This window comes from Excalfactoria chinensis, chromosome 17 (assembly GCF_039878825.1).
Source record: "Excalfactoria chinensis isolate bCotChi1 chromosome 17, bCotChi1.hap2, whole genome shotgun sequence".
Lineage (NCBI taxonomy): Eukaryota > Metazoa > Chordata > Aves > Galliformes > Phasianidae > Excalfactoria > Excalfactoria chinensis.
The window spans coordinates 4,456,003-4,470,182 of record NC_092841.1 but is presented as its reverse complement, the minus strand read 5'-3'; the positions used below and the strand labels follow the sequence as shown (position 1 = coordinate 4,470,182).

Here is a 14,180-nt window from a genome sequence, read left to right as displayed (position 1 = left end):
GCATTACATCCCCAGTTAGACAGCGGAGGATGATTCAGCCATCCATCAGCTCAGCAGCTGGGAGAAAACATTGCTATCAGGAGTCTGGAGGTGCTGCACTGATTGAAAGAGCAGCAGCGTCTGGGTTAAGCACACAAGTCAGGATCAGAGAAACAAATGGAGTCCTGGCACCTCCAGTATGGAGGGACCAAAGTGACACCAATCTGTTCTCATCTGCGCACTGGGTGAGTTCAGGGAACCTCAGTTCATAGACTCATAGGATGGTCTGAGTTGGAAGGACCTGCCTGCAGTGAACCCCCAGCTCCAACAGCCACGTTCTTCGGACAGAAAAGAGGTCATCTCTAGAGAACGAGCATTTAGAATCACAGACCATCCCCAGTTGGAGGGGAGCAACAGGAAGCTGATAAAGCTACAGCAGAAGATTGGAAGCATCCGTGTCTGTTCTTTCACCTACAGGGTATAGATACAAAGAGTTTCCATCCCCAGAGGAGCAAAGCCCAACTTACTGGGGACTCTGTTAATGGCCCGGAGCGGCCGCAGGACACGGACGGTGCGCACGGCCGAGAAGCTGACATTCTGCAGGTCCAGTGAGTACTCCAACATCCTGCAAAGCACAGCAGGGAGGTCAGAGGGAGCAGCACAGACATCACTAACACAGCACTCTGTGCCCAGTGCTCAATGAGGGCTTTGCTCCTGGCAGGAAAGTTTGCAAGAGGAATTAATTAACGGTTATCTGCATATCAGAACAAAGTCAGTGAGTGAGGACACCCCACACCATCTCACACAGGCACGGCTCTCACCTTTCCCACCCATTCTGCTTGCTTTTGCATGGGGTCCAGAACAGAAAGTCCCCGCACACTGCAGGGCTTACAACAACTACTTGTTTGCAGTGCCCGGGCAGTCACAGGACACACATCCCATCCCAAAATCATCAAATTCCAGTTTCAAGATGGTTGGGTGGTTCCCCCCCCTCCAGCTTTGATGGTCAGAGCCTCATTTCAGCCTCAGAGTGTTCAGGATGAGCTTACATTAGCTCTTACACCAGCACTGCCTTGTGGGTTGCTGCTACAGCTGCTCTTTGTGGCTGGTATTTGCCCACCCCACACATCAATGCAGCACACCTCTCCTCCTGCATTTCACACAGCCAGACAGGTGCAGCTCCCCTGGCCCCACGGCACAGGATCCCCTGCTCACAGAGCACAGCCATGCACAGGAGGGACCAACCCTGTCCCAGTACCCAGGGATGGGACGTGGGGATGTCACTTTGCTGTGAGGTGACAGGTGCAGTTACCAGCACATCACATCCCCGCAACAAAAATCCACCATGCAAAAAGCCCAAATGTCATCTCTGCTCCAACGTGAAGTCGTAATGCCTGTCACAGCTCCATGCTGACAAGTGCCCGGGGAAGCTCAAGGTGCAGAAAAATGCTTGGTGCTAAATAGAACAGCTCTGTACCAAGCGCCAAGCCTCAGATGCCAGAGAGAAAGCAGAGCATTTAGAGAGCATCTACACAGCCAGACACCCAGAATGCTGTGGGATGCTCTAAGGTGCAGATGGAACCTTTGTGCTCCTCCCAGTGGGAAGGTTCCAGGGACAAACAGATGGACAGATAAACAGATAGGCAGACAAGGTGTACAAGGGGACAACTCATTGCTGTTCTGCCTGGGGACAGCTCTGGGCTTCCTCTCATTTACAGGAGATGCAGAGGGTTCTGAGCTGCCCCCCAGCTGGGACATGGAAGAGCTGGTGACAGGAGCCAGGTGACAAGAGTGGGTGACAGCCACTGCATGTACTAAGCTACACAGCACAGCATCCCCAGAGCGGGCAGAGAGCCACTGCTGTCTACAAAGCACAGCAATCAGTGGGTAATATTAACCCAAAGACAAAGTGAAATGTCTTTTGTGGTGTCACACTTTCAAAAAGCCACGGTGACATTTCCTGCCAGCCCGCACAGGCACTGCTTTCTGAGCCTGGCTGTGAGCTGCCTTCAGGCAGCAGGGCATGGAGCAGAGCTCTGTGCCACAGCCACAGCTCGGGCTGCTCCTGCTTGCTGGGGCTGCTCCTGCTTGCTGGGGCTGAGGTCAGAGCTGCAGAGCTGCAGGCAGAGCAGAGCTCGAGGCTGCGCTGCAGGTGATGGGTGTGCAAACAGAGAGGGGATGGAAAGCAAAATCCTGATCACATCTCCTTAGCAGGCTTCTATAGGAGCTCCTACAGAGAAACAACCCTTGCTTCACCATCACGTCTTTCTCTTGTCATCACTTTTCAGTAGCCCATGAGACTGTGAACAAATGCTCTCAGGGACAAAGCATGGGAAGAACAAAACTGAAATCCCACTCCGAGCACCTTGAGAACTCACTGAGAACAGCAGCCACTGCCACCCAACCAGAGCACAGCGCTGCTTCCACAGGAACAGGTCAAACAGCCCACTGGTCCTGTGCTTTGGTCACTCTCTCTTTTTATGTTTTAATTAAAAACAAAGAGTAAGTTTTGTTACCAATGTGCAGTAACTATAACACATCTTTCACATACAGCCCGAGAGAGCTCCCCTGCACTCAGCGCAGCCCAGACCAGGCAGGTGATCTGCACTGTGCTCTGCACTGCAAGCAATATGAGGCAGAGCAGGCAGGAAGCACTGCAGACCCAACCAGAAATGTTGGGGCAGCAAAGGAAGAAAGAAGAGGTGTCTGCTCAGAAGAGGCTGCCAAGCCCTGCTTCTCCTCAGCTGTAAGCCAAGCATTTCAAGTGTTTAACTTGGGAAGAAAGTGCTTTAAGAGGGCCGTCCCCATTACAGCAAGTACAACACAAACAGACGCTCCACCAAACAGTGCTGGAGCGCAGAGCTACGGCAGAGCCACGCTGCTCTGACAGGGAATGGATGGAGCACAGTTCCAAGAGGTGATGGAGCACAGCCCCAAAAGGGCATGGATGGAGCACGGCCCCAACAAGAAGGAATGCAGAAATGCAGACACTGGGCAGAGTCTGATGACCTTCAGATGCTCCTTGCAAATGCACACCCCCCAAACTCTCTCCTTCACAATAACAGCACGTAACAGAGTGGTGCATCACAGTTTTTCCCCTTTTCCCCATAACCTGCAGCCAAAACTGCTTTTTGCTGAGTTTCGATAACACAGTGCTCTGCTCATCTGCAGCAAGTTTCCCTGTAATTACAGAGAGATGTTGCAGACATCACACTCTCTACAATTAGCCCTAATTGCATTACATTGTCACAAAGAAGTCATTTATTCTCCATGAGCTCATGAGATGGCACTGGGCAGTTTAACAGAGCCGAACAGCACTCAGTGGCACAGCACGACCAGCACTGCTCACCCAGCACCCCCTGGGCCAACATACAAGGAAGGGCTTCTGCAGTGCAGCCCCAACAGGTCCAGGGGTTCTCAAGGAGGAAGATGAAACATCATCTTTTTTTATTTTAAGGTTTTCTTTCTTTTTGGAAGCAAACCTCTCCTGAGTCAGCTGCGGTCATCAGGGACCTCTGCAGGAGCTCTGCCCACAGTGGGAAAGCAATGCAGAAGTGGGTCTGCTGTTTTGCCTCACCCTATTTCCAGGAGGTTCCAGACTGGAGGAGATTTAGGGCAGGCTCTGATGGGCAAAGGACTGCCTGAAGCCTTGACATGAGACCATAGTAAGGACACTGCTCTTTTTATGATGTTTCTAACACCAAGGACTGGAACATCACTCTGGAGCACACTCTCCTCTACAGCTCAGCTCTGGAATATTCCCCATTTTTCCTCAAGGAATGGTCCAAGCACTGCTCCCCCCTGACTTCACTTGGCTGGGACCTCACCTCTTTGGTCCTAACCTTTAAGGTGTCTTTACCCATTCACACAGCTGTCCCCAGCTCATAGCACAGTGGGGACAGCGAGGGTGCCCAAGACAGCAGCACTGCTGGGCAGGAGGATGGGGGAGGTGAGGGCAGAGCAGTGGGACCTGCAGCCTTCAGCTGTTTGATCCTGTCAGCTGAACCACTTCTGATAGGGCTCAGATGGGAACAGTCCATGCACACAAAGCAAATCATTTAGCAAGAGGCAGAGCTGACCAGCCAGGAGGCCAAAAAAAGAAGAAACCGAAATCTTGTGGCATCTGCAGCAATGATTCCCAGGGAGGCATTGGGAGACCCGGCACCTCTGTACTGGTGTCACTGGGCCATGCTACAGTGTCCCCAGCTCCCAGCAAGGTGCTGCTGGGCCACAAGCAGACATCTGCTGACCCTCCTCTGATGGGAAACGTCTCAGTGTGAGGGGGACCCCTTCCAGGAAAATGCAGTCAGTTTGATCTGCAGCTCTATCAAAAGGGGAACATTTCCCCAAGGTAACTCCAGGCTCTTGGAGGAGGGAGGGCTGGTGAGCAGTTCCAGAGCCAAAGAAACACAGCGCCCTGGCTGGGGGCCAGGCACTTCTCATGTGGATTCCCAGCCCCAACCAGGAGGTTCTCAGCTGCTGGAGGAGCCCTAACTCAAACCAGGTGCCTCAGGAAGGAAACAGCTCCAACAGGCAAACTTGGTCACCCTCCCTCAGAAACAACACAGAGCACGACCACGCACATCTCACTGAAATAACCTCCCTGGAAGGCAGCTCTGTGCTTCAAACGAAATGTCGACCTCCCTTGGGCAGACCGCACAGAACCCAAACCACAAGCACAGGACACGAGTGGGATGGAGATTGCTGCAGCGAGCGGCTCTTCCAACCAAGTGACTGCAGGGTGCTGGGATGGATGATGGCAGTGGCCGTGACGCCCAGCGGGAGCCCCCAGCACTCACCCCCACACAGCAGCCGCACTGCAGCCCCTGCCCCACTGGCTCCAAAGGACACGCTCGCCCGGCTCACCCCGCGATGACGATGAAGAAGTCCAGGCGGTTCCACGTGTCCCCCAAGTAGCACTTCTTCCCAAAGATCCCCAGCGCGATCATCTTGACTATCATCTCCACGGCGAAGAAGGCAAAGATGAAGTCGTCAAAGCTCTGCAAAGAAACAGAGCAGGGCTGAGGGGCAGCCGCCACCAACCAGATTGCAGCCTCAGCGCTTGCCCAGCGCAGCTCAGTACCTGCAGGATGCGGCAGCGCGGGGAGTCACAGGCGATGTCCTCACAGGGGTGGAACATGCCCAGAGTCACACAGTTGAGCAGGATCACCAGCATGCTCACACGCTCAAACCAGCTGCGAGGGGAGCAGTCAAGGAAGCGCAGCAATGGGCACCTGCCCCCCTCAGCCCTGGTTTTATCCCTGGTGTGATGGATAGGGAACAGCAAAGTGCAATGCACCCCAGGGTGCTGTGTGTCACCTCCAACACCCCAAGAACCACCCCCTCATTGGCAACAAAGCACTAAGAGCCATACGTCTGTCATAAAGTGACTCTCAAAGTTAAGCACACCTTCCCCACTCCAGTGCGTTTCCTGACCCCTCCTGCCCTGCCCTCCTGTTGGTACCTGGTGTACAGAAGCTGCAACACACAGACAGGAGCAGCCAGTGCTGACCCAGTGCCCACTCCTCACCTTCCCAGCAGGGTGCTGCCCACAGCCACATTCCCCTGCAGTTTGGGATCCCGAATACCAACTGATGGCTTATTTTCCCCACGGTGACAGCAGTGGCTACTGCAAACGTGGAAATGCTATAAAACCAGAGATGCGTGGCAGGAGTGCTCGCTGCTGATATGATGGATTAAAAAAGTACATTAAAAGAACCATATAAACTTTTAGGGGAAAAAAAAAAAAAAAACACCACACCATTAATTTCTTCCCCTGACATTTTACAGAAAAGCACTTTAACAACATTACAATTTTCTATTAGCCATGTCACAGCTTATCCCAGGGGCGTTCCCCTGAAGACAGCGATTGAACCGCTCATTCCCAACCCGAATTAAGGCAGTCAAAAACATTAACATAGCAGGCCAGGGGCCGGCAGGGCCCAGCAGCACCCAGCTGGAGCCGTGCTGCTGCGATGGGCTGCATGCATCCCTACCAATCCGGGCACAACAACCTGCATTGCTGCAGAGCGTGTGCTGAGCGCACGCATCCACCCAGACCACCAAGGGCAGAAAGATGCAGAACCACGAAGCGAAGGCGCAGAGCCACAGAGCCCCGGCATCCGGCACAGTGTGCCAGCAGGGAATTCCCAGCTCTGGGGCAGGGCTGGGTGCAGCAGGAGGCACCTCGGCACACAGGAGCAGCCCAAAGGGTGAGGCCACGGGACGACCCGGTGCGAACTCCTGCACGATCACACGGGGCTGAGTCAGCGGCGGGTGCCGGCAATCTGGGGCGGTTAATCTGGAGGAAATGTTTACAAGTTATTGGAAGAGAAATTCCGACTGCCAGGTTGCGGAGACGAGCCGGGATGCTTATCCCAAATATAGCCCTGCAGGGGCACCGCCGCGAGCAAGCAGGATACTGCGGCAGCACTCCCAGCTCGGGGGGCTCAGAACGCATCCGCCAGCAGCCCCAGCTCTGCCCAGCCCCCAAGAAAAGGAGGAATTCAAAACCCACCAAAAACAGCAAGATCCCAAATTAGCGTCAGAATGAATGAGCGTCTGACAACGGCTGAGCGAGATGCTCCGCACGGAAGCGAGGAGGCTTAGCAGAGCCCACGGGGTCGGCCGGGAGCCTGGAGAGCCAGACTGGCTGATGGAGCTCCGGGACGCCGCGTTCCTGCGGGGAGCTCAACCCTCCTCGTGCGGCCACAGCCCGGGGCCGTCCCACATCCACCGCTGTGCCACCCAACCCCGGCCCTAAAGAAGCATCCCTCAGCACACAGCCAGCGGAGGGTGATGGGGCTCTATTTTATGATGGCATTTATTTCGCCCAGCTTTAATGCAGAGGCTCTTATCAGCACGTCACTGCCTCTGGCGAGTGCATTTTGGCCCAATATAACACTTACTCCTGATTTAATGTCCCCAGGATGGGACAGGGAAGGGAGTGCAGGGCAAGTGTTAACGTGCAGCTGAGAGAAGGTTGGGAGTTTTTGGTGGGGGTTTTTTTTGCCTTTTTTTTTTTTTCCAGCTGAATGAAACGTTAAGCTCTTTCTTCTGCTAATGGGATTTCCAGAGCTGCACAAAGTGCTGATGGCTCCGGCTTTGTACCGCCGTTGTTGTTTGAGCCCAGGGGCTGACAAAGGCAAACCTCGATTAGCAGGAGGTGCTGTGCTGGATGCTGCGCTGGCAGCAAAGGGGCAAAGCCGTGCGGGGACATGGGCTGGGGACCCCCACGAGGACAGCACCAGGCGATGGCTCTGGCCACCACCCTGCACCCCTGGGCCGCCATCCCACTTTCCTGGGCCCCTCATCCTCTCCAGGCGGTGCTCAGCTAACGACCCACACCCCCCCCCCCACACACACACACAGGATTCATAGTCATTGCAGCCCTCTGCATGCCACTGGATGTCTGAGCCCCCACCCCACCACCATCAGCCCCACTGTTTCACCACGAGCAGCAGTGCTCTATTTCTGCCACAACGACATATCCAGCACTTTTGCCATCACTTCTCTCTTCAAATGCAGAACAATAAAAAGCACAAGAGAATGTAAATCCCCTGAAGTTAATTTACTGCTGGAATGGAACCTTTGCCCTCAACAAACGCCCTCGAGCCCTGCACTACACCTGCACACGCACGGCCAAGCACAGCCCTTGGTAATTAAGAGGCAAGAGCCCGAGATTCAATTAGCCAGAGCTCTCCAGCTTAATGTAATCAACAGAGGAATATATTGCATTACGTTTGCTGTGATTTGGTTGCAGAAGTTGGGATTAAATCCTGCAGCAATGAATTAAAGGGCCGTGGCTGGAGGGCGGCAGCCGCCTGCTCAGCTTGGGGACAGCATCGGGCATCACGCCGTGCTCTGCATGGCCTGTGGGTGGCTGTTGGGAAAACGTGCAGAAAGCAGGGATGAAGCCTGGAAAATTTTGTGCAAACGCACTGTGAGAATTGGGTTGAAATGTGACAGCCTTCCCCTGCAGTGTCACCAATCCCAACAGCTTAGGAGCGACACCGGGATAAGCTGCAGACGTTAATGAGAGTGGAGTTTGAGGCTTCATTCACATCATCAATTCCAGAAATAGAGCCTTTGACAAGAGCATAATGGGACTTCCAGGGCCTGGCCTTTAGGGGAGAGGCGAGCGGCAGCACTAAGATCCTAAAACATTAATTTGGGCCGTTTGCAAGGAACACTCAAAGTGCTCACAGAATTAATCTGCAATGTGGGTGGAAATAAGAACCCATTCCCTGCTCTGGCTCAGAGCACCCTGCCTGCAGGAGGAGGGCTGAACACCGAGCTCCATGGGGCAGCCAGATGGTTCTGATTTGGTGGGCACAGCAGTGACTGGTTGGTGGTTGGATGGGGGGATCTTTACGGTGTTTTCCAGCCTCAGTGTGCCTACAATTCCTACACAATCCTGCACATTTTGTGGCACTTTGGTCCACATTTTGAACACCATTCCACTCTCAAAAGCTGCAAAGTGCCCCCCCAGCACCTGGCATAGCACAGCACCTTCCCCACCTGTAAGGGTGGCTAATATAAAGAGGTTAACAAAGATGATAGTAAATATTCAAAGGCTATATGCAAAGGAAAACTCACCAATGTCAATACCTTGGCTGGAGAAGCTGGGGCAGTCCTCACTGAGGAGCAGTCTCCAAGAGATGCTGCCTCAGTGAGGGTCAGCCCTTAAATGAGGTCTTAGAGGAGGTGGAGTCGAGCTCTACCCCTTCCGGGAGCACAGCTACATCACTCTCACCTGTGCTCCTGCAGCTGACCCAACACGCCTCACCTGATTAATCAGAGGTTCAGGCTGTGATTACCAATTTCCCATACACCCACCCCTCTGCAGGAAAGCAGGACTGATTTTACTTGGGAAAATGAGGATCTCTGGGAAGAATCACCTCAATTGCCCTTTCATTTCCCCCCCACTACGCAGCCCATGCTGGCAGTGGGGTCAGGGGCTTCTTGCTGCCTGAGTGCTCTGAACTGCACTGAGCAGCACAGCAGGGCCATGCAGGTGGTGGGGAGAGGAAGGATGCTGCTGTTAGAGGGGACGGACTTTGATGATAAAAGATTTTGTCAAAATAAAATAAAACAAAAAACCCAACGAGGCTCTAATTTCCCTCACTGTTTCAGAATTGTTCCTCCTTTGCCTTTTAGATTTGTACGTCAAGCTTTCCTCCAGTAACCAAAAGGATTTAAAATCTTACTGCTTACAGAGGAGAAAATGAAGATAAAAGAGCGCAGCAAGCCGAGTGCCTTGCATAATCCCCAAACTTCAGGAGCTGGAGCTTTAAAGCACAGCCCCACATCTCTCCTCCATGAGCTGCCATGGGGGTGGTGCAGCTCAGGGGCCAGCACTGATATGATATGGGGGGCTGTTTTGTTAGAAAAACAATCAATAGAATCAAACCTCTGACCAGAGCCTCACAGCATGAATTCAGCCCTGCTCCTCCTCCTCACCCCATGGGCGAGCATAGATAAGCCAAGCAGAAACAACCAACCTTGTTCCCCCCTCCACTCCGATCGCTGTTTTCACACCTTTTGGTGACAGCATGGGACAGGTGGCTCTCCCATGGGTGGGATCATGTGGGCAGGAGCTGTGCTATTCCATTGGGAAGCCCTGAGGACCAGCGTGTGCCGTTGCGCACAATGTCAGCTTGAGCAGCAAATCAACACCAACACTTAGAGCTCACACAGTGTGCCAAAGCCATCCTTGTGCACCACGATATTCTTAAGGCTTCTCCCAGCAGCTCTTAGGAAGTGCACGGTGGATACACACAGTCCCCAGATATACATATCTACATGCACTGTCCCTTAGAAATGCCCTTAACACCCCTGAGAAACGCAGCACGCAGAGAGCACCGGTGCTCTCTTGGGAAAGATCCCCAGTGCAGAGCCCCATCACTGCCCACTTGTAAGCATGAGACCACAAATGACAGCTGTCCCCACTGCAGGACTCCCCGACAGCCACACTGGGATGCTTGGGATACACCATCCCTGATCCAGCAAGCTGCATTACCCAAGACAAAACCGTTATGCAATGCTCCCTAAACAAGTCACGGTGAAACCTTTACAACATCCTACACCAACACATCGTTGGGATATGTCACATATTTGTCTTATTTTGTTCCTTCTTTGTCCTTTTTTTAGTCTCCTACTTTTTCCCCCTTGGAAGTACGCTGGTTCCCATGGAAACAATGATGTTATGGGTATGGACAGAGCTCCGGTGACGTCCACAGGTTGGGTATAAAAGCGGATTTATGTAACACTGAGGAATAACAGAGTGGCAGAGGGCTCTCTGCATGGCCATGTGTGTGGCAGAGTGCTCCCGTGCTTGGTCAGCCGGGTTTGGCACCAACCAAGCAGGGAGGAACGAGAGGAGGAGATTCTGAATGCAGGGGAAAGGGGGATTGGGATGGATGCAGTGACCCCTGTGCCTGCCCAGGGGTGGTAGGAGGTGGCGCAGCAGTGGGGCTGGGCTGAGGATGCACACTGCAAGTAAGGCCCATAAACACATTGTTCAGGGCTGAGACCTCCAGAGGGGGAGCAGCTCTGGGGCATTTCCAAACAAACATATTTGTTTTCACCACACCATGCTCGGCTTTGCCCCCATCACTACCTAAGGCTCACACCAACAGTATCCTCCTGATCCCACCAAGCCAAGGCTCTGCGCACTGCTGCCTTCCTACAGGTGATGGAGCTCAGCCACCGAGCTCGGTCCATTTGCACACCACAGACAGACACAGCTTGGGGATCACAGAGAAAGAACTGGGAGGGATGCGGTGGAGCAGTGACATTCAGCTCCAGCAGACCTGGAAGCACAGGGCTACAGCCACATCTGCACAGCACTCCCTCCCCTTTCCCACCCTGATATTTTAATCACAGAAGGGTATGAGCTCAAAACCCCCAAGGAAACCCTGCCAAGCTCTACAAAAAGCTCAGAGGACAAATCCAAGGACAAACCAGGCATCGTTTTAACCCTATGGGCCGAGATAGGGCAGACACCATAGGAACCAGCTAAAGCAGAGCAGGGGACGAAGACCCCACGTCCCCTCCTTTCCCCTGCACTGCCACCAGTGCCATACCCTGGGGGCACCATCCTGGGGCCCTCCTCCCTGCAGCTTCAGTGTTGCTACAACAGTGGCAATAACCACAGTGACAGCATCCTTAGGGGCCGTGCATGGGCACCGGGGACCGAGCCCTTCCCAATTAGCTGTCTACATTAATTGGTGCTGGGTATGGTTTTCCATAGGCATGCAAAGGAATACAGCTCTGGGGTGACTCAACGTACCCACAAAGCTTTGGCTACTTCTTCTGACCCTGCTTCAAATAAAGTTAGAAAAAAAAAGAAAAGATGTTTACAAAGTCTGCGTATGATGACGAGTTTCCAACTGGACCGCTTCAATGTTTCGCTTGGAAACAGAGCCAACATTTCCCTTCTAAAAAAAAATATCAACAGAAAATACAATATTTCATTGCAGGTTAAGTACTTAATTAGACAGAGACCATCTTGCACGCTGCACATTTTCGAGTCTAAAACCAAAAACAAATAACATTTTCAGCACAGACAATGCAGAGCTCCCACAGCCTGGTGAGCACCGTGATGAGCACCGTCAGCCCACCAGGTCTGGGACAGAGCTGGACCCTTCCAGCACCAGCAACCACAGAAACAGAGTTATAGGATCACACCAAGTCCAAGTTCATCCACTTTAATGCCTGTTCTGTGGGCAGGACCATGCACTTGTTCAGCACCCCTCTGCACCCGCACACACATCTGCAGACTCAGTGGGAACGCATTCATCAGCAGCTCACTGCAGAGGAGGGGGAAGGAGGCAGAAGCAGAGGTGAGGAGTGCAGTCAGGGCACACAGCCACCAAGAGCCGCATCGTCACCCCACCAGCATACAGCTGTGGCACAAAGCTCAGCTGCAGGCACCCACGAGACATTTGGTTTGGAGCATTACAAACACCACATTCATCCAACCCACCTCAGGACTCAAATCTGAGGCTTTTTCTTCTTGTTCAGGGGGATAAGGGCACCTCGTTCTGCTCTAGGATGTGAGCATCTGCACACAGAGCTTGGTACAGAGAGCCCTGCCTTCTGGAAACAAGCCCCAGCACCTATCACAGGCACTCAGCCTACCCCTCAGACACACCATGGGACAGGGCTACCTGCAGCCAGCACTCAGCAGGAGCGGGCACAGCCCCAGCACTGCCAGCATGGAGCTGGGGTGGATTCTGCTGCAGGAGGGAAATGTGCTTTAAAAATTCATGTGGAACAAAATAATCTCCAGAAAATAAAAAGCACAGCTTCTCTTCCATTAATAACATACCATGAGCTACACTGAAACGCCTGCAGCCTCCAGCCTGTGCCCAGCCCTGCTCCACCACTGCCTCACCTGTCCCTGCTGCTCCCCCCACTTCTCACCTCCTCTCTCTGCTCAGGAACAGGCAGGAAAGCTCTGCCCCTGCCCCAGCCCACGGCCACATCTCACTCCAACAGATTCCATCATTCTCTCCCTGAATCACAACGGGCACTAATAAAGTGAAAAGCAAGAAGGAGGCAGAAAATGAAGGCAGCAGGCAGGGGATCAGGTGGTGACCCCTCACCGGCAGCTGCCTGCGGTCCCTGCAAGGCCAGAGCTGTGCCTGCAGCCAGGCTGGTTGGAGCCCAGAGCGCAGCCCAGCACCACCACAGCTCTGCTGCACACAGTGGGGACACGAGCACTCACCATCCATTTGCACCTCATAAAATTCTCATTGCTTTCGCCTGTAATGAGTGCAGTGACCGCACCGCCGCTGATTAAAAATACCATTATTTCCAAGCAGCCTCCTGAGCGCAGCATGGACAGCACTGCTCAGGGGGGGCTCCTTTAAGGAAAACATCGTATTTTGCTCTTATCACTAATCAATAACTTTGTATTGATTAGTGGTGACACTTCATAGGTTGGGGTGCAGTGGCAGTACCAAGAGTCCCTACCACGTCCTCCTTTCATCGCGCTGCTGGTGGGGGCTGCTGAGCCAGCAGAATTAGAGCGCACCGCGCTCACCTGGGTGCAACGCAGCCGCTCACGCTCTGGAATTCATTTCTCCCACTGAAGCTCAAAGGAATCAGACCATCCCAGGTTCCACCTCAGGGACCTGATCAGGGGTCTGCTGAAACCAGGCCGCTCGTCCAGGTGCTGAGCTACGGACTTCGGCCAGCTAAAATTAGCCAGCAAGCTGCTCTCATCCCGCTCCCTCAGCCCATGCCTCAGTTTCTAAAACCAGCCAGGAGAAGAAAAATTATTCCTCTCCGACCCTTTCAAGAGCACTCGGAGATCTCGGGCTGACAGCGCGGTTTGGTGCAGACGTCTTCATTATTCTTCCCCTCCGTGGAGCGGTGTTAAATTTTTCCCCATATAAAGTCATTTTCTAAATTAGGTGAAGACGGTGAGTTTTGCGCTGGGCACATGTGGATATTTTTATAAAATGTTTAAAACTTCCCGTCTGACTTTTTTCTGCCCTTGAAGGACGATGCACCAAATTAAACCTTCCCGTGACCCCATTTCGTGCCACGTTTCAGTACTCCTGAGCAAGACCTCGCCATGGAGCAACAGCAGCACGTTCACTTCGCTGGGGGGTGAAAATGGCAACGTTTGGTGCTTGGGGTGTGCAGGGTTGGGAGGAGTCTGGGACATCCCCCAACAGGTTCACACATGGGATCCCAATGGGACTCCAGGTCCTGTTGCTGCTCCTGTGGGCCAGCAGTGACCCCTCCCATGGGTCCCACAGCCACAGGGCAGCTCCAGCTGCTGTCTGGGAAAGGGCAAGTGTGGTCACATGCCAGGGACAGGATAGGGTCACTGGGCTGTGCAGGCTGCAGCGGGTGCTTAACCCTTGGAGTGCCCTCCCAGGAGTGGTGAACCTACAGGCGTGGGGTCACATCTTTACAGGGAGAGGGCATGGAGCTGCCCAAGGTAGGAGGTATAACCCCTGCTGAATGGGGAGCTGCTGTCACCTGCCCACATGGATCGAGGAGGACAGAAAGCCGTCAGAGGAGCAGACCCTGGCTGGGACACAGAGTGGGGACGGAGGTGGCACAGTCAAACACTAACGCAGAAGTTTTATCTCCCCGAAACAACTCCCTGCCCTGAGATCTTTATCATTTTTAACATTGCTGCAGCATTATAAATACCCACCCAGTGTGACACTTGCCTG

The 14,180-nt window shown here is 53.4% G+C and overlaps 1 protein-coding gene across 19 annotated transcripts in view; it reads right to left on the bottom strand.

The window, feature by feature from the left end:
- Positions 1-14,180, bottom strand: part of CACNA1G (calcium voltage-gated channel subunit alpha1 G) — a 106,919-nt gene that overhangs the window by 77,886 nt on the left and 14,853 nt on the right. For 17 of the 19 annotated variants that reach the window (XM_072351693.1, XM_072351694.1, XM_072351696.1 and 14 more), the window contains exons 2-4: positions 5,063-5,174; positions 4,846-4,979; positions 507-604 (exon numbers count right to left, since the gene is read on the bottom strand). In XM_072351693.1, the coding sequence (XP_072207794.1) occupies positions 507-604; positions 4,846-4,979; positions 5,063-5,174 (344 nt within the window). Of the gene's footprint in view, positions 1-506; positions 605-4,778; positions 4,980-5,062; positions 5,175-14,180 lie in introns of all 19 variants that reach the window. The other 2 variants (XM_072351712.1, XM_072351708.1) reach the window with 2 other exon arrangements.